General features: G+C 36.8%; 1 protein-coding gene across 1 annotated transcript in view; it reads right to left on the reverse strand.

Moving 5' to 3' along the window:
* The window catches only part of CDH23 (cadherin related 23), a 2,508,764-nt gene that overhangs the window by 83,097 nt on the left and 2,403,034 nt on the right, over positions 1 to 22,633 (reverse strand). The window contains exons 40-42 of the mRNA XM_044056944.1: positions 15,555 to 15,811; positions 938 to 1,035; positions 727 to 847 (exon numbers count right to left, since the gene is read on the reverse strand). Coding sequence (XP_043912879.1) covers positions 727 to 847; positions 938 to 1,035; positions 15,555 to 15,811 — 476 coding nt within the window. The remainder of the gene's footprint in view (positions 1 to 726; positions 848 to 937; positions 1,036 to 15,554; positions 15,812 to 22,633) is intronic.

The following is a 22,633-nucleotide window of genomic DNA, read 5'->3' on the forward strand; positions in this document are numbered from 1 at the left end:
GTTATGAGGAAAGCGTACTGACATCAACATCCGCAGAACATGCTACCGTAACAGTTATAAGGAGGAAAGCATACTGACTTCAACACCCCCAGAACATGCTACCATAACAGTTATAAGGAGGAAAGCGTACTGACTTCAACATCCGCAGAACATGCTACCGTAACAGTTATAAGGAGGAAAGCATACTGACTTCAACACCCCCAGAACATGCTACCATAACAGTTATAAGGAGCAAAGCGTACTGACTTCAATACCCCCAGAACATGCTGTATTAGCGATTATATTAAACTATATACAACAATGGAATTAAAGCAACACATGGGGCAGATGTCTAAAAGCAGAAACAATCAGAAACAATACCTATTGTAAAAGTGTTGTAAAGCATAAAACATCTGAAGTGGGCAATCTGTGCTCACCTTGTCCCTTCAGGGATACAACATTTTATAGAGATAAGCTTGTTTATGTTTACTTTGTAAACAGACAGCATGCTGTATCTGCAAACACGTTTTTCTTTACAGGCATTAGTATGAGAACATAAATCATTTCTTAGTCAATAAAATGTCGAGGAAAGATCATATCACTATACCCAGTGTGCATCTCCATTTGGCCGCAGAAGGCATCTCTGTGATGATACATATAGCTTTATATATACACCGAGGTCTATTTTTTTGCCAGTAACTGGATGTGATGTGACATTGGAGTTTTCTATGCTCCTGTTGTCCTTACCTGCAGAGCTGTCAGGTCATCTGGAATCTTTCCAGTAACAGCGGGCTGAACATCAAGAACATTATAATTTCGGAAGAGATTTCGGAGTTGCTCCTTGTTTTCATCTATCATCTGAATAACACTGTAAAAATAGTAAAACACTGTGAGTTGGAAAGGGGGGAATAACAGAAAAAAACAATGCACCAGTGATGTATCATCTGTAATAACATACCGCTCCACATCCAGGATACGGTTGGTTTCTCGGTTCACTACATGAATGAGAACATCTGTCTGTGCAAAATTCACTCGACCCTTCTTGTCCACGTGAAACTAAAATAAAAAAATGGAGTATATATCTCAGACCTTGACAGCATTCCCATCATCTACAAGGGTCTTATTCATTCTGTCTAGCAAAGAAGGCTGGGAAGCATCTCTCTCAACTTGTAAGTGCAAGACACTTGGACAAAGCTCAAAATAATAAGGGGACAAAGGCCCCAAAATAGGGACAATTTCTAAATATTGCCCTTATAAACTTGGAAAGCTGATAGAACAGCAGGTTTTGAATTACTTTGTATTTTAAATGGGTATGACAACTGAATCTTGTCTGCCATTATTTAATGACCTGAGTACTCAGTGATTTACCTCCAACCACAAATTTCATGAGGAGCAAACCAAAAATCTGAGGCAAAAATATGGACATTCTGAAAAAAAATCTGGATAATTGAGAGGTATGCCAAGAAGCAAAAATGCAATGGACATTATGCTGTAGGGATGGATGTTTTCCTTTCATACTCTACCCACTAGTTCCCCTCCACTAGTGCATAATTATTGTAAAAGTATTATTAATGGCAAGAAACAATGCCTTACATTGGGTGGCTGATGCTATATGCTAGACTGAAACAGACTAGGCTCATAATAAATAGAAACAATAACCAAGTCAAATTGGCTTTAAGTTTGCTTTAAGAAGATCACGGGCATCAAACCTGACTATCACTGATCCTCAAATACTAGCTGTCATTGACAGAGAACTTAAGCCTTACATGCTGCATGGTGGTCTTAAGTCGTCAATTCCAATATCTGTTGGAAAAGTGGTACTGACTAAAAGGGGAGCATGTGGCCTTACTAGTTATCAGCTTACTATTTTCTGAATTAGCTGTATGTCAATTCACCCTACCCTGCTAAAAGGCAAGAGAAGTCGCTGTAAGTTTAACATTTAACTCAAAGTAAACAAAACTCTAAAAAGGTAGTGTGCCTATACATCAAACAGGACTGGGGCAAAATATGCTAGCCGATACTTTGTTGTGGTGTAAGACTGTTATTGTTGCAGAAATGATCATTCAAGGGATTTAAATCAAGAAAATGTTAACAATAAGAGCATTAGTGAATGCAAATCCCTAGATTGTCATCAGCATATTTCCGTTCCGCAACTGTTGTTATGCTGCTGTTTCAGCAGTTAAATATTTATTTTATGAGTAATAACCATTTGAAATGTCGGGACCCTCTAGAGCAAGTCCCAAAAAAGGGAGATTGTATGGCAGAAGGAACATACTTACATATTGCAAGTCCGAGATGCCATTTCTCAGAATATTACCTTCTCTTTGAGATATATTTTGGAGTTGACACACACACACACACACACACACAGGCTCAGGCTTGCCACTCCTGAAAAAAGATGTTTTAAGGAGAAGAGCAATATTTGAGATTCAGTCTCTCCTATGTTTTCAGTCTTTTTTTGGCTTTTTGTCACTCTGTATTTCAAGTGGTCACATTTCAACAGGGGAACTAGTTTGCATCTTGGATACACTGTCTTGCATTTCTTTTGCATGAAATGAACACTGTCATGTCTCGGACTGCCTTTTCAATATGCATTTAGTTATAAACTTGTTTACTAGATGAATGGGTTGGTCAGAAAACCTTGATTTTCTTTTTCGTTGGCCAAAACCTGGACCATTAAGGAGTATTGTCACTTGTATTACATGTAGAAAGCAAGTCCCTTATTATACTTTGGACATCTTTTCTGTATCTGCAGTGTCCATAGATTCTGCATTAATTAAAAGGCAAAATTTCACTTCTCAGTACTGTACAAGGTCACTTTTAAAGGCAAGAAAACATCTAACCCCAGTAATGTCCACTCTGGTACCTTGCTTGTCACTGTGCATTCATATAGTAAAGTCTCTGTTATGATTCTACATGTCCTATTGTCTAGTTGTTTTATGAATGTCATCACCATTCAATGTTTATCACATATTTACTTTCTTACTATGTGGTACCATCACCAATAAGGTATGGGAGTCTGAAAATTATCACTAAATGACAATTATTTCATGGAAGATTGTCTCTTATTAAATACCCTTAACAGCAAACCAATACGTTTATTTTTTATTTATTAACTTATTGTTGGCTGACCATGTTAGTCCTAGTAGGCCACTGTCCTCCTTTCACGGGAGACCTGAGTTAGTATTCATACTAACTAGGGGAAATTTGGCCAGGGCATCTGGGAACTTCTCATACTTTTTTTTTTATATAATTGCCTTGAGTTCTTCAAATATTTACCTGAAGCAGATGGGACATTGGTTTAATATCTCATCCAACGGGCAGCACACTTTGGAGCGCAGACCCTCTCACCATGCTGCACTGCAGTTTTTATATTGGAAATTAATCTAAATACCTAGTGTGGGAGTAGAACCCACATATTCTGATCTTCCAGCACGAAAGGCAATTGCATTACCTGATAAACCACTGATGCAGCTGCAGTTTATGCAACTAGATTCATTGTAAAAGTTTTTTCAAGCATAAAATACACTAATTGAAACTTGGAACGGATATCAACGGTTCAGCTTTCAGGTTTCAGTCAAATACACTAGTTCACCCAATATAAATGAATGGCAAGTTAATAACCATAATGGCGTTTTTATGTTATCTTTTAAGTTTAGTGGCATGATTTCTACTGGAAAATCAAGAAAGATTCCCCTTCTTTAACTTGTTACTTATTTCTCTATTCTTGACTCCTTTCCAGCACCAAAAATGAGGTAACATGCTGAAGCATATTCCATACTTTTTCCATAAAGAGGACATTTTTGCAGTTCAGTATATAGTTCTGTTAAACGTTAAAATATTTAAAGTTTTATAGCCTTAAAACTGACCCACATACTACTACTGTTATGGTATTAAAAGAAATAAACTGAATAGAAGAATACATTTTTATGATGATAACTGAATAACCATATTGCACTGTTTTTTTATTTTCTGTTTAGTTGGCCGATGTGTACAAACCAACCTGTATTTGCATGATTCTACACCTAAAAATACTATGCAGGGAGGTTTTTGGTGGACATCAGGAAGTACAGGTTTCATATCAAAATGCATTTCATTATGTAAAAATAATATTGCATAGTCATTTTGAGTTTGTTTTAGCATTAACAATTTGCTTTGGCATACATCTAGAATTGTTTGACTTTCTAGGTACACTAGCATCTTGATCAACATTTCTACCTCCCACTTCTCATCCAGTAGCAGTAACTGCATCTGCATTCAACATCTGTATTACTTGTGTATTCCCATTTGTGGAGTGGTGGTATCCTAGTTTCATGGAGGAAAGTGGGGCCATGCTCACTAAGAGATATAGTATAAGTTGTAACTCCTATATTCAGTATTAACATAAGGAGATTTTTTGCTGCGCTTGTCTAACAATGCATGAGCAGTTTGCTACGCCAAGTTTGTTGAATATCCAAGTAGGCCATGAGGGGAGAGAGTCAAGCCTGTTGCAAGCAATAGTCACCCACCTAATGGGAGATCCAGAATTAGCTGAAGTGTCACCAGCCTCAATATTTTTAGAGTTAAAGAAAATGAACGAGGTGTCTGAACAGTACGTGCAGATAAATGCTACTAGCTGTCATTGACAGAGATGGATGGTGTGCTGTCTCCCTCTCGCTCACACCATTTTGATGCAATGTACCTGTTAATCAGTGAGTGTGTTAAAGTGAAGATGAAGGGTAAACTGCAGGTGGCTATAAACACTGGATTGAATATGTAGAGGAAGCCCTCACAGGTCAAGAGGAGAGCTAGAAGGAAAAAGATAAGGCTGATAGGAGTGCCAAGGCGTTAAGAGGGAAGAGACAGAATGAGATTTGTTATACCCTTGAAGTGGACTGAAGTTTTAGAGAGTGATTAGCAGCTTGGCATTCCTCAGGTGGAAGCAACTCAGGCCAATGTTAATAAGATTCACTACATATATGTAAAAAAATCTATCACTTGTAAACTCTGGAAGCTGGGACTAAAACTGTCTCCCTTGACCAGGACTATTCTGTCACTGCCAGGCAAAGGAGAGCTGCTTTTAATAGAGATATTCAGGACTGCAGATCAAGAGGGATTTGATTTCATCTTTTGTATCTGGCTACAATTAAACATTTTCTCCATGGTGCTGTGCGTGCTTATACTGAGCTGCAGGAAATGAGGCGTGCCCCAGGGCAGTGGCAGCAGGGGAACTGAGAGGCAGACAGTGAAGTTATGAATGGTGAAGGAGGAGAGAAGAGGAGTGTAGAGATGAGCAGCAGGTTCCAAAAGTGGCAAAAGCAGCAGACAAATACAACTATTTCTACTTTTGTAAGCAGCTAAACGTATTGAGGAAGAGAGCAGTGCCACTCAAAGAATTAAGGCAGAGAAAGTAGTGGTAAGGTTCCTTGGTGTGTGAAGCCATGTTGACACATTTCAAAATCAATTTGCTTATCTTGTCCACCAACGATGGTAAGCAGAGATTTGATGCCACTGAGGTTGGTAAGTAGAGATTTGGCGATGCCCATCAGACTTGAATCAGAGGCCTCCACATTGGAAGTGGAGAATTTAATTACTACATAGTTGTAGTCAAAGAGTTAGTAGCTGTAGAGGTTCATAATCTCAAGAAGTTAAGGTGTAGTAGTTACTTTGTAAACAACAAAAATAGAGCAAAGAAAGGTAGGATGATGCAATATTGCGCTGAGCAATTGGGTGGGACACTGGGTTCATATTATATTATCGCACGGTTAGAAAAGCGAACGATAAATAATCAACCCCATATAAGCAAAACCTTACAACGTTGAAACCTCAGCTGTTCCGAAATAATAAGTAAATAAATAAATACTTTAAAACATTACATAATTTGGGGGGCTTCACCCCCACACCCTCCTACTTAAATATACCAAGTGCCGAAAATGGCAAAGTAACAAAAGCGGCCAAGCGAAATCTTTCCCAGGGAAAGAATTTGCTGAAAAGCCGCTTCGTTATTTTGCCTTTTCGCTCTTGTCAGTTCGATCAAGACACATTCGACAAACTGTGTCTGCGATCTGGTAATAGGAACCTGGGAAATTTACTGATTGGTAGACAGTTAAGGCTACGGAGGAGAGAGTATTTACAGTTGGAAAAGACATCCCTAGGAGGAATGTGCTGAGCTGGAATATAAGTGCTCTTACTGGCCCATTGATAAGGGAAAGGGTGCTAAATTATATTAAGGCAGAAGGGGTGATGCAGTAGCCCTACAGGAAATCTAACTAACTGAAGTAGAACATGAAAATTTGTAGAGTGGGGGTATAAACTTTGAGGTAGTATAAACTACTGCAGGGTAAGGAGGAGGGGACTCACTGTACTGTTAGCAAATAAAGTTTCTGTGAGAGAATGAGGTCTCTTTCATCATCATCAAACCCCCTTTTCTACATGGAATTGGGGTGTCATGTAAACTGCCGCCATCTCTCTGTTCAGTGCCACTCTTCTACCTTCTTTGACACTCATGCCTGGCCTCCACCATTTTGCTGATGCCCTTGTTTCCTCTTGCCTTCTTCTCGTCTTTCCCAAATTTTCTTCTTCTTTCCTTCACAGGTGCCCAAACCACCGTAATCTGTTCTCTTTGATCTTTTCTGCAATTGGAGCTACTTTGGCTCCTGCTCTTATGTCTTCATGTTTTCATCTGTCCTGCAGTGTGCATCCTACCACCCATATCAGGCACTTCAACTGTTTTTGTATCCCTCACTTTTCAGCTTCCTTGGCATTCTTCTGTCATATACTGCACCTGCCACACTGTGCCAGTTGGCTGTATCCCCTCTGATTCTAGTTTTAACCTCCTCATTTAGACTATCCTACTCCTCAACTACCTCCCTCTCCGACATCTGAAGCTGTTAACCTCTTCCACTGTCTCAATTTTCAGCTTCTTCTAATTTCCTCCATTTGCTGCCATTACAACTTCCATATCTGTACTCAGTTTCATCCCATGTGCCTTCAGTTTTGCATTCCATTCCTCTATTCTTTGTTGAACTTCTTGCTCAGAACCTGTAATGCCATGTCATCTGCATATACAACTTTGTTGATCTGTCCTCTCCAACCTGTTTGCTAATGTAGTCCATCACCAGTATGAACAGCAGTGGGTTCAGAGCTGAACCCTGATGCACACCCACTCCCACTGGGTACCACTCTGTGAGACTGAACATTGTTCTTAGGAATGTACCTCATTTGTGGTCTTAAAAGGCTCATGTTCCTCAAAGTTCCACACTGAAAAGGTCTGTCCCACAATCAGTTTTTAGGATTTTTTTTTCTGATATCCTTGGTATATAGAAATGAATCACTGTTTTATAAGTAAAACAGCATATTTTATCCACCATATGATCTTCCTAGTTGATGTTGTTAGTAAGCCGTTAATATGTATTCCACATTTTGTCCATTTGTTCCACAATATGATGGCTAGCGTTTCACATTTTGGGGATAGGAGGTTGAGCGCTAGGCTTGAGTCACTGGGTCTTTGTACACAGCCTGCACTAATTCTACCAATATTTCTGGGACCACAGGACTGCCCAAATCAGCTTTTATGGAACATTGTCATATGTTTTCTCCAAGTCTAGGAATGCCCTGTTGGACTCTAACTCATTTCTAGCTTCTTCTCAAGTATCTGTCTCACTGCAAACATTGGGTCAGTTGTGCTGCATCTTGATCTGAATACAAATTGCTCACCTCCCTTCTTACTTCATACTACTCTGCATATTCATTTATCAATCACTCTCTCCAGAACTTACATGTAACTTGATAGGAGTTTGATACCTTTGTACTGCCCACAGTTGTGAATGTCTCCTTTTTTCTTAAACACTGGAATAGTATGCTTATTCTCCATTAATCTGGGTACACCTTTCTCTCCATACTGCTATGAGCCATTTCTGTGTTACCTTTCCCAACATCTTTATCATACCTGTTGTGACCTCATCTGAGTCTGCTGCTTTCTCTGACTTCATTTTCCTTAGTGCTATTCTTACTTCTTCTATGGTGGGCTACTCCTCTTCTCATAGGCTGTATCTGGGGCAATACAGCTTCTCCCCTTCTCTCACTGTAGGCTGTGTCTGGGGCACTACAGCCGCTACAGTGTTTTCTTCATTCAGAAGCTGCTGGAAATACTCCTTCAGTCTGGTTTTGATGTCCTGTGCACTGGTGAGCAGATTGTTGCCAGCATCTCTTATGAAAGATGTCTGACCATATTCTTTATCTTTCTATCATGTACTGAGTCACTTTATAGAAGCTAGCAGAGTGCTCCGATACCGTGATTTCTGCTACTGCAACTCCTTTCTTTGCCATTCATTATTTCTTCCTACACTGGTTTGTCTGTTCTATCTCCCACTTTTTCCTGCATTCCTTCTGGAATGATGACTCTGCTGTTAGCAAATAGAGTAGGTGTGAAAGAATGAAGAAATGTTGTCGGATCTTGGTGTTTTACAGGTCTGAAAGGGTTTGCTTAGGTAGAGAATTGCACAGTTATCACTATATATTTGCTTCAAAAATTAAAGCCTGTCAAATTAACAAGATCTTAATCTAACTGATGGACTTTCAGGAAGGAGACTAAATATGATTTGCACCAAAAGAAGCAATGACCAGCCCAGAATAGGAAAGTTTGAGAAGTATTGTAGGAAAATGGAACAGTACTTGGGTCTTAGGAATGTATGGATAGTGCCAATAAAAATTATGACAATTCATATTATTCCTGTAAATGTAGCAGTAGGTTGAGAATAGAGAAAATTAATGGGATGGGCTGAAATGATATATAAAGTAGAAAAGATGGAATGTGGTTCTGTAGGTATATAGCAATAATAATAAGCCCATGGGGACGATATGATACCTAACCATGTAGGCCTTTAAGGCCTTACAAACTTAAACGTTCTTCCCATCCTTGCAAAATTCTTAATACTGTTTACCACTCAAATCAAGCAGGGTCTTACATCATAAGCTCCATGTAAGTGTGAGACTCACATCCAGTTATTAGGATTAGCTTTAAAAGTAGCCAAAGAAGTACTTTACTTGACCTGTCATGGCAATTTATTTCATGAGCTGGAATACATTGTGGTAGAAGCCTTTCCCTCCAACTAGACTTGTTTATGGTTTAGTGTAGGTTTAGGTTTCCAGTGCAGGTATTTGTAAAGACAGTGGTTTTGTGAACTAAGAGATCAGACAGGATTGGGACTTTTATTGCTTGAAAAGCTAAACATAGGCTATCTTGGAGCAGCTGGCAGGTTGCTGGCAGTCATGCTAATCTTTCAGGAATTCTTGAAGGATTTAAGACCTTTAATTTTCCAAGTTAGAAATTTTTGGGGACCCTTCTATTTGAGCAATATGCTTGAATTTTTACATACCAAAATGGAGCACCATACTCACTGATGAATGTGATAAGGGAAGAATACAGGTGTAAGGCAACTTCCCTGGTTCTTCAAGATATTCCAGTGATAATAACTGAGTCAAATAAAATGATTTCCTGACTATGACAGAAACATTGTGATTGAATGAGAGTTATTCACATAAGTATCCAGATCTGTTATGACATTTTCTATCGGAACAGGAGTACTGTCGATAATACATGAAGTAGAAGCAGCTTATTTTGCCAAATGTACTTTTTTGCAATCAACTTTAGACCATTTTCATGGCCTTATTTTTATGTTTGGCCTGCACTGTGGCATTCAGCAAGAGGTCCCCTGTTTGATTCTTGGCTGGGGTACCTTCTGTGCAGAGTCTGCATGTCATCCCCATGCTTGCATGAGTTTCTTCCAGGTGGTCTGGTTTCCTCCCACATTCCAAAGACATGCAGTAGGTGGATTGGACACACTAAACTGGCCATAGGACTGTGGTGTGGAAGAACCACTGTTGAAGTGACACCCATGTGCAAAAATGGGTAAAGGGGTTGTGGAAGGATGGATTTATACCATTTTCAGCATATTGGGTATGTGCACATTCCAGCCTTTGCTGTAGCTGCATAGTATCAGTAGATGAGTGGATGGCAGTAACCAGCTTGCTTTCATCAGCAAATTGGTGAACCACATTTCTGGGATATTAGCTTGGATGTCTGAAAATAAATGCTAAACAGGAGAGGCCCTGGACCCCTGTGGCATACCACCCTCTACAAATTTACATCACAACCTGAGATCTCTTTGGTAGCCAATTGGCAATTCAGTGGACAACATAGGGTTTCCTTTGCATCTAAGTTTTCAAAATTCCATGGTGGTGAACAGTATCAAAAACCTTGGGCAGTTCTAGATAAGTGTGCACACAGTGACCACTGCCCACAGCCCCTGTAACCTTTGCAAATAAGCTTACTAGGTTCAGGACACAGGCACTGCCCTTCATAATACCAAACTGATCGGGATCTAGATGAGTTAAGTTGCCTTTGTCAGCATAAATAAGTTCTGCTATGATTTTTTGCATATAAAGCTGGTGAGACACCGGAATATTCCAGCTAACTTGTTAGAAGAATAAGGTGGTGCAAGGCTGAGTTAAGAAGCTGTTGGAAATATTACTAATGAAGGTTGAGTTTAGGGGGGATTTGTGTAGGGTACATTTAAGCAAGGGTAGCAGAAAACACTAAAGACTATATCTGGAGTAGACAGCTGAGTGATGAAGACAGGAAATGAAGGACAGTGCAGATCAATTGTAAATTTTAGTACCAAGCCCAACAGACAAAGAAAGGGCTACATTACTAAATGTTAAGAATGCAATGCAGGATGTGAGATTTCCGAGGGCTTTGGTGTACGACTTATTCTGCGCAAGCAATGTAAGATCACCAGGGCCACTGGCAGCAAAATGTGAGAGAGTGACACCCATGTTTTGAACTGAAGAAGCAGTCAACAGGGGAGTAGTGAGGAAGGTAGAGGAAGTATTGGAACAGTTAAAAAAAATATTATATTGGTCCCTAGGGTCAGAAAGGAGCAGACATATGTGGTGAAAGCACCAATAATCTTTAAGGAGTTAAGGAACATGACAGTTCATTTGGTAGGGAAGGTCCCAGGGAGTGATGGAATATGCCAGCTGAGATATGGAAAGTGAGAGAAGGAAGGACAAAGGAGAGATGGCTTACATGAGGAACATGGTTAGTGAAAGATTGTGAAGTACCACATACGCATAAACAGTATCAGTTTTCTACAAGGACATTAAGTGTTTGATGTAGGCCAATTTCTATTTTGAAACATGACTTTAAGACAGTCCTGTTGTGCAGATTAACTAAAATAGTGCTGAATGTAATACATCTACATCAGTGAGGGATTTTTGTGAGAGGAGAGGACACTGGATAATATTTTAAGACCAGTAATGATAACATTGAATGGGCAGGTGACAAAGAAGAAAGCAGCAGTAGATTGTCTTGATTAGCGTTCAATTAGGGTCGAACAGAAGTTCTTATCCGCAGAACTGAAGGCATTTGGGTTTCTAGGAGAATTATGTAGTTTGCTGGAAACCATTTACAGAGGATTGGAAGCAAGCAAGCAAGTCTGAAGGCATTAGCAAGAGTTTTAAAGAAGTCTGAGCTGGTAAGATGTGTAAGACAGGGCTGCCCTTTATTGCTGATTTTGTTTGCATTATATTTAGAGCCACTGTCACATGATTAGAGAAATTCAAGTTTACAGTGGTGTAGGTGTGGAAGTCTGTGCCCTAAAATCATGCATTTTGCAGATGATCTACTTTTAGCACTCAGTAATTCAGAGGAGAATATGCCATATTTATCTTGCAAGCTGAAGGCATTTGGGGAAAAGACAAGGTACAAAATAAACATAGATAAGACAAAGGTTAGTAGTCAAATTTGAGCTGACCAGAGAGGGTCTGGAAACCTATCCTAACATGTTGGGGGTGCACAGTTTTGCATTTGGATACATTAGAAGGGTCAATGAACCATTATTGAACAGGTACTAGAAAAGATAAGGTCCGACTTACAGAAGTGGAAGCTACTAACATTAGAGCTTGACCAGCATGTACAGGCTTTTAACTAGTATGTGCTGCTGCATAAATTATATTTAGTTCAAGTGTTTTGGCTTCAAAAAAACTGGAAGCATACAATAAAACTAAAAAGTTGGATAAGCAAATTTCTATGCAATGGAAATAAAAAGAACATTGCATGAGATAGGGGTCCATGAAAAGTGAAGGTTATGTGTGGATTGGCAGTCCATGGTTTGTTTCAGTATATTTGAAGACAATACAAATGGTACTGTTAAAACTGATTAAATCAAAGGAATATGGTGTTTGTTGGAAGGCACCATTGGAATAAAGTGTTCCAGACGTAATGAGACTTGATGTTCAAATGAGGACTAGGGGGAGTGGAATGGAGCAGTCAAATTGGGGTACCCTAAATAAATCATTACTAAGCTTAGGCACTGATGTGATGGAGAAGGCATCTTTTTTTTTCCAACAGGGAGAGCGGAGTTAGATGAAAGAGGGGAAATTTGTGTTTAGGCAGTAGAAGAGGAAAGGCATGCACTGAAAATACCCGGATGAGATGGTGATAAATAGAGTGCTGACGTGGGAAAAATTAAAGATAAGATGCAGACTGCCTGAAAGCGTGGTTCATAGTTAAATACTATGCTTTCAGTCTGCAGACTATTATAAGAGTTGTGAGTAATGAGAGATCAGAATTAACCCATGTACTTGGTATCTTTCAAGACTAAGACCTTAACCATTATGAAAATCCTAGTGCATCAAGATTTGAAGGTGAAAATGAGGAAATTAAACTTGCTGAAAGTGAAGGCGGACACAAGGCCAGATTTAGTGAAGTGGGTTCAGGAGATGAGGCAGTGAAGCATAATGGGAAGACAACTGATAATTAAAGAATATAAAGTTCAGATGTCATCGCTGTGTATATCTCAACACTCTGCACTTCTTTTTAAAATGTGTGCTTTTGTGAATGGACTGTGAGTAGCTCTCTTAACATGTCCATTTCCTGTTCAGCTTCTCTAGTGTTAATATCCTCTCATCATTTTCCAAGTTCCCCTATATATCTATAGCATTTTGTATTTTCTTTCTTGACTGTTTTGTTATCCATTCAACATGTTTGGCCTTTTAATGACTCTTTTCCTTCTGCTTTAGCTGTTACTGCTCTCTGTCATTATCATCCTGTATTTTTCGTATACTTCTAATGTCTCTTTGACTTTTCTAATCTTTGTTGCCATTTTGTGCAGGTCAAAAATGCTTCCCATTACTCCCCAGCCAAGTTGTTTCCAGGCTCTTGCTAACTTATAAATTACTTAAGTAACTGTACATTTTTGTATGAGATCAAATTTAAAGAAACTTCTAGATCCTTCCACTCATATGGCATTTCAAATCACACTTGACATCTCACATCTCCCTTTTGCAGTCTGATCTACAACTTCCACAGTGGCAACCCCACACTTTCAAACTCCACACTGACACAAAAAGGACCTATTCAACCTCTGTATCATTCTGTACCAAGCTTATAACATTAGAAGATTCTTGCGACTTTCAGTTTGGAATCTCTTATGTTAGCTTTGCCTTTCCTTGTACTGGTTTCTGGCAAATTAACTTGCAATGGCTAAAATCCGTCAAATTGGTGAATGCACGTGCTTTGTCTTGCATCTCTGTTATGTTTTGCCTGTTGTACAGTCATTAAGATTACAACATACAATTATGTAAATACTTCCATATTAATTATAGCAATTATATCATGGCTGAAAAGCTCAAAATAGTCTAGTTCACCTACCCATTAATTAAAATTGAATAAAACAGAAATTAAGGAAAAATATACATTTTTTATTTATTTTTATATTGTTTTACATGACTTCAGGACAGTAGCTTCATGGCCAGTAGTTTAAATGCTATTTCTTAACAAAAACAAAGGTAAAGAGAAGTTCTTTTGTGTGGACAAAGTTCCCACACCCCCTCTGCTGGAGACTCTGTCACCAGTGCCTTTCCACTTACTATAACTAACTCTAAGTTTTCTTAATCCCAAGGTAGTAGACTCCTTATGCACACAAAAGCATGCCGCCTCTGATGGGAGCCATGGAGCTCCATCTTTTGCTTCTGATGATCAACTTCACACACTGATTCTGTAAAATATATTTTAGTGACTCCACATGTACTCACCTTTGTTGGCTTTACTGTATAATTAATTAATTAATTTAGTGGTAAACAACATAATTTAATGATCACTTATTTTCAAACATCTTCCCACTTCCAGTTCTGAGATTCCATCCCCATTTCAGTCTGAAAATATCCCATCTAGTCATGTTCGCAGTTGAATATGTTCTAGTACAGGATACCCAAGTCCTGTCCATTATATGTTATAATTACAGAAGCAGTGGTACAAACAGCTGTCATTAGGCATCAGGATGATACAGATGTGTGTGTAGCAAGAATTGAGTAAGTTATACATACTGCCACCAAATTTGTTTAGAAGAAAACTGTAGTATATTACCTTGACCCCCCCCCCCCCGGGGAAAACTGTCTTACTGTCTGCTTTGTTTTCCATAAGACTTATTTTATTCTTTTTCGATCAGGTTAGTCCCAGTAGGATTGTGGCCTCTCATCAGGGGAAATTTGGCCAGGGCATCAGGGAACCACACTTACTCTTTTCGGCATCTAGTTGAGCTACCAGCGATTGAAGCAGATGGGGCACTGGGATAACATCTCATCTGAAAGACAATATACTCAAGAGTGGAACAACCCCCTTATGTTACACTGCAGTGTCATCAGTCCATCTACTTAGTGTGGGAATAGACCCCACAGCCAAAGGCAAATGTGCTACTTGTTATACCACTACCAATATATGACCAAATTACCAAGAACAAAGTAATAAAAATAGAGAGAAAGAGGAAAATTCTAAGTCCTTAGTGTCTGTATTTTAACCCTCAATACTGGACTTTATTGGAATGTTGAGTAGCCATAAAACATTTTAGCTGATCATAGAGTCCATTATAAATTAGCTTAGATCATGGTAGCTTGCTTGTTCACATGTAAGCTACATTAAAGAACAAAAAGGTCTTCTCTCCAAAGAAACAATGATAAAAATGCTCTTCTCCATATTACCCAAAAAGACAAGCAATTTTGACAGAATTATTTTTCTAACTAGATATATGCAAATAATTTATGATGGTCATGTAAATTATGAAGTAATTTGTGAACCACATGCAATAAGAGGTCCAATGGCATTGTAAGTGGGGAAAAATAAACACAGATAAAGATTACCTGTTCATATACACTGAAGACAATAGTATGACATGACAGAAAAAGGGATTCAAGCCAATTACTACATAAAATGCTTCCATTTGATACTAATTTCTTATATGTGGGTATTGTAAGCTTTGAAATGATTAAACAAAAACATTGTCAAGGATAGCCACATTTTTGCAATTGTTTCTTATTACATCTACTAGTATTCTATATATGTCATTTTTTTTTCATTTTCTGTCCTCTTACAGTTTTTCCCTAAGATCAATGTTAAGAGATTGTCTGTTAACCAGTATCAATTTGCCTTATATTTAGCATAGGTAAGCATGAAGTCTGTTTGATTTCTGTGACATAGTTTAGCAGAAAATCACTAAAGAGCTTTCACAATATTTTGCTCAGAATCCATTTGCTCTTACCTGTGCATCATCTGTGTTGACAATGGCTCCTGTTATATTGGAAAGCAACCTGATAAACTCTTCCTCAAAGCCTCGCACTTTGTCTGGGATTTCATTAATAACAATTTTTACACGTTGATCGTCTCTCAGAATATAAATGCCAATGATTGCAGTGTCATTATGGCCAGCTAGGTCAGTTGCCAAAACATCCACTACAAAATAACCCGGACTATAAGATGTGAAGAGATCAAATGTGCGAATTATTCCATCTAGTTTACCTACAAGAAAAATGAGGTGTAACAGAAATTTACACATGATGAGGTAGAATGACCATCAAAATATCTTCAACAAATAAGTTTTTTTTTTTCAAAAAGCACTTTATTCCATGGCAAAATAGCAGTAAATCCATAGTATATCCAGTATAAGAGGAAAATATTTTGTTAACTTACATAAGGTTATTTACTTGCATTTCACCAACATCTACATAAAATGTTGTATATATGATATTTTAATCACTGACTCTTTCTGTCCCCTAATTTTCAATATTCCCTAAAAAAGGTCACAAAACCTACTAAGAAAGTACAAAGGAAAGCACCCAAGTGGACTTTAACATGCATTTATTCAAACATTTAGCACTTTCGTCTGTCAAATGATAAGACTTCTTTAGAATAACAAAAAGAAAAAAATGCCAGCTTTTATAACAATGTAAAACCAATCTGATTGGTACTTTAATTAAGACCAATTAACTTTTAAAGTCTCCCTTCCTTAAATAACTAATATTCACAGACAGCCTCTCTTTCATTTAAAATAAACACTTTTAACCCCTTAAAAAATGAAAAACAATAAATACATTCATCAAAAAAAAATATTCTTTAAAAAAGTTTAAATAGCAAACATTGATTTCAGTTTCAAAGAACTCGCTATAGAAATAGATTAATTTAGACCAGGAGTGTTCCCTGCATTGCATCTTAACTGCCATTTTAGTTCTTTGTACTCAAGGTACAAGTCAAATGGTCTGCCCCTTGGTTGGTGTATTAACACTATCAATGACAACAAATTTAAAAGAATGTTATGGAAAACTTTTTATGTGCTTATATAAGGCATTGTGTTCATTTTTTTTGCCGATATCACATAACATGTTGCTAAATTTTGTTCCTAAGTTGCCTAAGAGTTTTATCAATGTAAAGTCCTTTACATTGTTGGCATTTTGTCACGTAAATAACCCCTTTGCTATCACATTAATATTTCCTCCGCTTGGGTGCTTTCCTTTGTGTTTTTTAATTTTCAGAATCAATAAAGTCCTTACAATAGCATTTAGTGCATCTCCCCACAGTATTCCTGATATCTACACAAATAGCTTATGTTCTCTTCAGATACCATTCTGAAGTTAAGGTCTCAGAATCTGCATCAACAAATTCAAGCATTCATTAATCTAGACAATAGATACTATTAAGAATTTGCATTTCCTATTATGAAAGGATACAGTTCCTAAATGATGACAACATTTTATGTGTGCCTCCTGGTTTGAATTTCTGATTCACACCAACTAATGGTTAGGGATTACATAAGCACTAGCAAAATGTAATTTCATCAACATGACATGGCTGAAAAAAATCACCAAAGAGAAGTTTACTGGATTGGTACATTAAAAAAAATAAATAAGGAGTTTGGCACAAAGAAATCAAGACATTTTATAGGTTCATACTAGGCTATCTGCCCTAGGGCATTTATAAGCCTAGCCAGAGTGTATTTGGCTTCCGCCTCCCTATTAGATTAGCCTACTGTGCCTCTGTAAAGTAGGTCACAGAAGGTACCCTTTTAAGATTAGTTTACTGTGCCTCTGTCTAGCAGGGACACAGGAGAGATCCCAGGGGTGAATTTGCGATTTCCCATCCACGCGTCCAAATTTCGCTTGAAGAGGGTCAGCGAGGGGCTATGTCTAACATGAATTGGGATTCTATTCCAGAGTGAGGGGAGCCTTTGGGAAATTAATCTGTCCCTCCAGCATGTCCTATTTATTTTTGTGCTGAGGTTTAGGTCCCTGGAGCGTGTAGCTCTAAGGGACTTGGATTTTTTGAGGTGGAACATGTCCATTAATTCTGGGTTTGACATGGCTTTGTACATCAGGCATAGATCGGCTCTGAATAGGCGGTAAGCAACTGAGTAGAGCTTTAGTCGAGCTGCATAGGACATCTGTTTGTAGCCCATGATCCTCTTGGTGAGGTACTTTTGGGGTCTCTCCAGTTGCTGCAGGTGTCGGGTAAGGTACATCCCAAATGGGGCATTGTATTCAATTATGGGCCTGATGAGTGACGAGTAGAGGGGCACAATGATCTCTCTTGATCTAGATGCAAACCCTTTCGTGATAAGGTGGGCTATATAGAAGGTCTTTCTAACCACTTTGGCAACGTGATTATCAAAGGAGAGATTACTATCTACGTTGGTCCCCAAATAAATGCATAAATAAAGAAAAACCACAAGGTTTTGCACAATTTTTTGGAAATGCTTAAAGCAATTTAAATACAAAGGTATATATAAATAGTTACGTCATCATGTGACACATTTACAATTGATTCTAAAAGCCATGATTCCTTAAAACCAGTATAAGGCTGACACATCCATTCAGATCTGTCTGCTAATCTCAAAGGCTTATAATCCATCTATATTCAAACATTCCTGCTTTACCTACTAAATCAGACTTTTTGTTATAAAAATGCAAAATTTGTAAAATACCAAACATAAATTCACAGTAAGGGCTATTCTCCAACACATGCATGGACTGAGCATTTTTTGAATGTTCCTTTTAACTTCATAATAATTCTATGAAAACATATTTCTTAATATGTCTGTTGTATTTAAACACATGAAATATTATACATTTCTTATATTTGTCTAAACAAATGACATTTTAGGTGTCACAAATCATATATGTATTAAATGTATGTACTTTCTTACTTAATGGATGTATGCAGCATTTTTTGTTTGAAATATGTCTACAGTGAGCAAAATTCCTGAAAGAAATGTTCCATTTATGCTAAATTTATGCCTGTCTTAATGTTAACATCTTTATAAAATAATTATTTATGTTTCCCTTTTCTTTTATACACAGAATTAGGCCTATCTCCTATTACAGTATGTGAATCTTCACAAGATCTTAGTATACCTCAGTGTTTAGTTATAAATTCCTCTATGACATGCTTACTTCTGTTATAAATAAATGGGTATGTAAAAACATTCCCATGTTTACTAATTATTGTTACACTTACATCAATGTTAGACCTCAGAACAGACTGTGGTGTAATGCTTCTCTCTTCATTTACAATTGTTGACATAACTGAATTATACTTTCTGTTATTAAGTTCTATATGCAAATTATTTAACTGTCCATCCCATATAATATTACCTGATGTACTCCTTGATGTCCTAAGTATTTGTCCATAAGATATATTTTAAAGATATTGCATGTAAGCATGCTGGTATGTTGTAGGCATTTATTTACTGAGTTTTATATAAAGTGATTGATATCTTTCCTATTTTATTAATATAAACAGTCATATAAAAATGGATTATCCATAAAATTCTGGCTTAAACCTCAGAACTGTAGCAGTCCCTATAAAAATTCTCAAAAGAAAAAAATCATATGAAAAAATCTTCTGCAGTTTCCCCATATAATAAAAATATCATCCACAAAGTGCTTACATAATATAACTCTCAGGAAAATGTGAGGAAATAATAAGTGTTATATTTCCAGATCAAGAAACAAGAGTTGCATAAGTGTTTGTGACTGATGTACCCATTGCAGAATGTGGTACTTGTTTACAATAGCAGTTTTGACAAAGCAATATATTATTCTGACATATGAGTGATGTAAGGGCTCACAAATCATTTATGTCCTTATCCAGCAAGTCTATGCACAAGGTTTTGTCTTAAAGCTTCTGTTACCTAGTCATTAAACATTAAATATATAATCTTTATTTTTTTTCAAAGTATCAAGGTAGAAGTTATAAGAACCAATTTTGTCTTCACCTAACAGAAAATCATCACTGTCCTTAATATAGATGGTTAGACTTATTAATAGCATTTTAAGATAATGTTCAAGATAATTAGAGATTGGCTTTTTACCTCAATCTTTTGTCAAAACAACAGGTCTGTTGGAGGGTTTGTAGCAGATTTATGAAACTGTAATAGTTTGATATTGTAATGTGAGATACATAGAAATACATAATAATCTCATCATGAGTTCTTTGTTGAAATCTCATCCCATTAATTGCATTTTAATTTGTTATAGTGTGAAAAGCCCAGTCAACAAACCATACAATAAAATTAATAAAAAAATAACATTTCTCCTTGCAATTAACTTATAAGGAATCTTGTCACTTAATGTACTTACAGAATGCATTACCAGAACTGTACCACTTTTATCTGTGCTCTATATCACTATTTCATCAATTTATTTAATACACTATACGATGTTTCATTTTCTATAACACTCAAATAAAAAATATAGCATGAACTCTAAGTTCTCTGTTCATTGTAAATGTAATGTTTTCTACTTGTATTCAGTTTCATAAAATGCCATTCAATAAATTATTGTGGTCAATGCCTTTTTGATGAAACATTTGACTATCACATACCTATTCAATGGTTTATACTTTTAACACATTCATTCCAGAATGAAAAAAAATGCATTTACCTGTCATTTTGTTCCAAAGTGTATAGCAACTGTAACAACTGTCAGTCATAACTTAAAATATTTTATAATGATTCCTTATGGTAGAAAAAACACATTTTGTTCAAATAAACATTAGTCTAGGATACAGCATTGCTTGTTGTAGATGTCAGCCCTCATTTATTATTGCTACATGCCATGTGTAGAGGTGGAAACATTTCCAGATATCATGCCAAATGTGATATTTGATTGTCAAATTAGCTCTGTATTTAAGATTGTGTTAACAGTAATTTGTGCAGAAAAGTCTTCATTCCTTTCATTCCACTTATTTCCAGCAGAACTGCATGTTGGATGCGAATTCCTACCTATCCAACCTGAACTCTACCACGCATTATATTAATTTACATCATAACATCTTTTCCTGTCTCCATCTAACACTTCCTTTTCCTTGGTAAAGTGCATTGCCCCTCCCCCTCCTCTGTGCTTGTGACTGTGTTTATATAGACAAAATTAAATCATCTCCTACTGACATTATTACAGGACTTCCTCTGAATACATTTTTTTATTTTTGAGTTTAGAATATCAATCAAAGATTCAAACACTCCAAAACAACCAAATAACTGTTTACAATGTCCATAACAAGAAATTCAAATATATACCAAATCATTAGCATTTTCTAGTAAATCACTTAGTTTTTGCCAGCAAATATAATGATGCGTAACATTAAAAGTTCTCATTTTTGTAGTTGACACTTCTCTTTTTACATACAGATTTAGTCAGACACATAACTTCATTAAAAGAGAGGGTATATTTACATTTCAAGTTTATTGTTAAAACTTTTCTAGCTATAGCTAGGCTAGCCCAAAGAAGAGGTATTTGTGAAACTGGTATAGAATCTGGAATTTGGGCAGTAAATAGTATTAAAGAATCTGATACAATTGCCTGTCCACAATGCTTATTAAAATTTCTAAACTCCATTAAACAAAAAGACACCATTTTACATTCAATCATCATATGAATCCAGTCAGCATCAAAGACTTCACTACATCTTCAGCATTTTATTTTTTCTAATGTATAATTCAACTGTATGAGGAGTTAAAAATGTCTGTGTAAAAACTTCCATGTATAAATTCTCCAATAAAGCAAAGATGTTGATTTTCCTGCAGATCTTAAAATATTTAGTACAGTAATTCCAAGTAGTCAAATCTGGAATGGCAAAGTCAGTTCTTATAATTTTATATATTTTTGATAAATGACTTATTTTTAACTAAGTTATTGTTAACATTGAACAATTCTCAATTTTTAAATAGATTTAGATTGATCTGATCTGAATATACTTTTAGTTTATCACATATATTCCTTACAAATTTGTATGCTTAACCAAGTATCCCTCCATACCATGTCCCACTAAAAGATAATCAGCTGAATAAACTTTATTACCAAAAATAAATTGATGCCAAAAAGTTACTATTCACAATATCTAAGATTTACTTCAACGGAAAAATTCTAAACATCCATTTGTATACGCTATAGGAAATACTAACAACAATACCTCTTTAACCAAATAATTAGAGTTCCTAGATCTCTTAAACTTTAATAGAATATGATGGTGCAGCAGTAGCGTTGTTGCCTCACAGCAAGAGGTTCTCACGTTCAATTCGCAGCTAGTGTGTGGGGAGTGCCTCCTGTGTGGAGTCTGCATGTCCTCCCCGTGGGTCGAGTAGCATTCCGAAAGACATGCGTAAATGGGCGTGCCTTCGTTGAAGGTTGGGCGTCGAGCTGGCAACTTGACACCATGAAAATCTACTGCCAATCATTAGCGGACCGGAGTTCCGCTGTGGTGACCCCTAACCGGGAAAAGCCGAAAGACAACAACAACATGATTAATAAAAGGGGTGGAAGTAAACTTATTTCTATCATTCAAACAGAAATCTTTTACAGTCTAATAGAATTTATTAATTCCAAACTTTGTGTGATATTCTACAACAGATTTATTATTAGGTATTAAGATTCTCTCATGAATTGATTTCCAGCATGACACATATGAAGGGTCTAACCATAAAGCTATTGTCTTGATAATGACAGATTTAGCATATATCTCAATACTGGAAAACACAATACCATTGTCTTCCCAGCTTTTGAAATGTCAGTCAAAGGCTATCCTTGTCTTATTAGGATACCATAAAAACATGAGAAGAGCAGAATTGGACTAAGTAGTGATTCCCAGATATTTAATTTGAGAATTGCTCCAATTAAAATTCTTATAACTTTTTAAAAAATGTTTTTAATAAGTTTTTGTTTTATTATGATTGAACCATAAACATGATTTTCAAAATAATTCATAGAATTATACATTCCAGTGAAATTTCAGTGGCTCCACTTGTTATAAAATATCATATGCAGATAGCTGAATTTTGGTATAATTTCCATC

Source organism: Protopterus annectens, chromosome 14.part0 (assembly GCF_019279795.1).
Source record: "Protopterus annectens isolate FY-2018-M chromosome 14.part0, PAN1.0, whole genome shotgun sequence".
NCBI classification, from domain to species: domain Eukaryota; kingdom Metazoa; phylum Chordata; order Ceratodontiformes; family Protopteridae; genus Protopterus; species Protopterus annectens.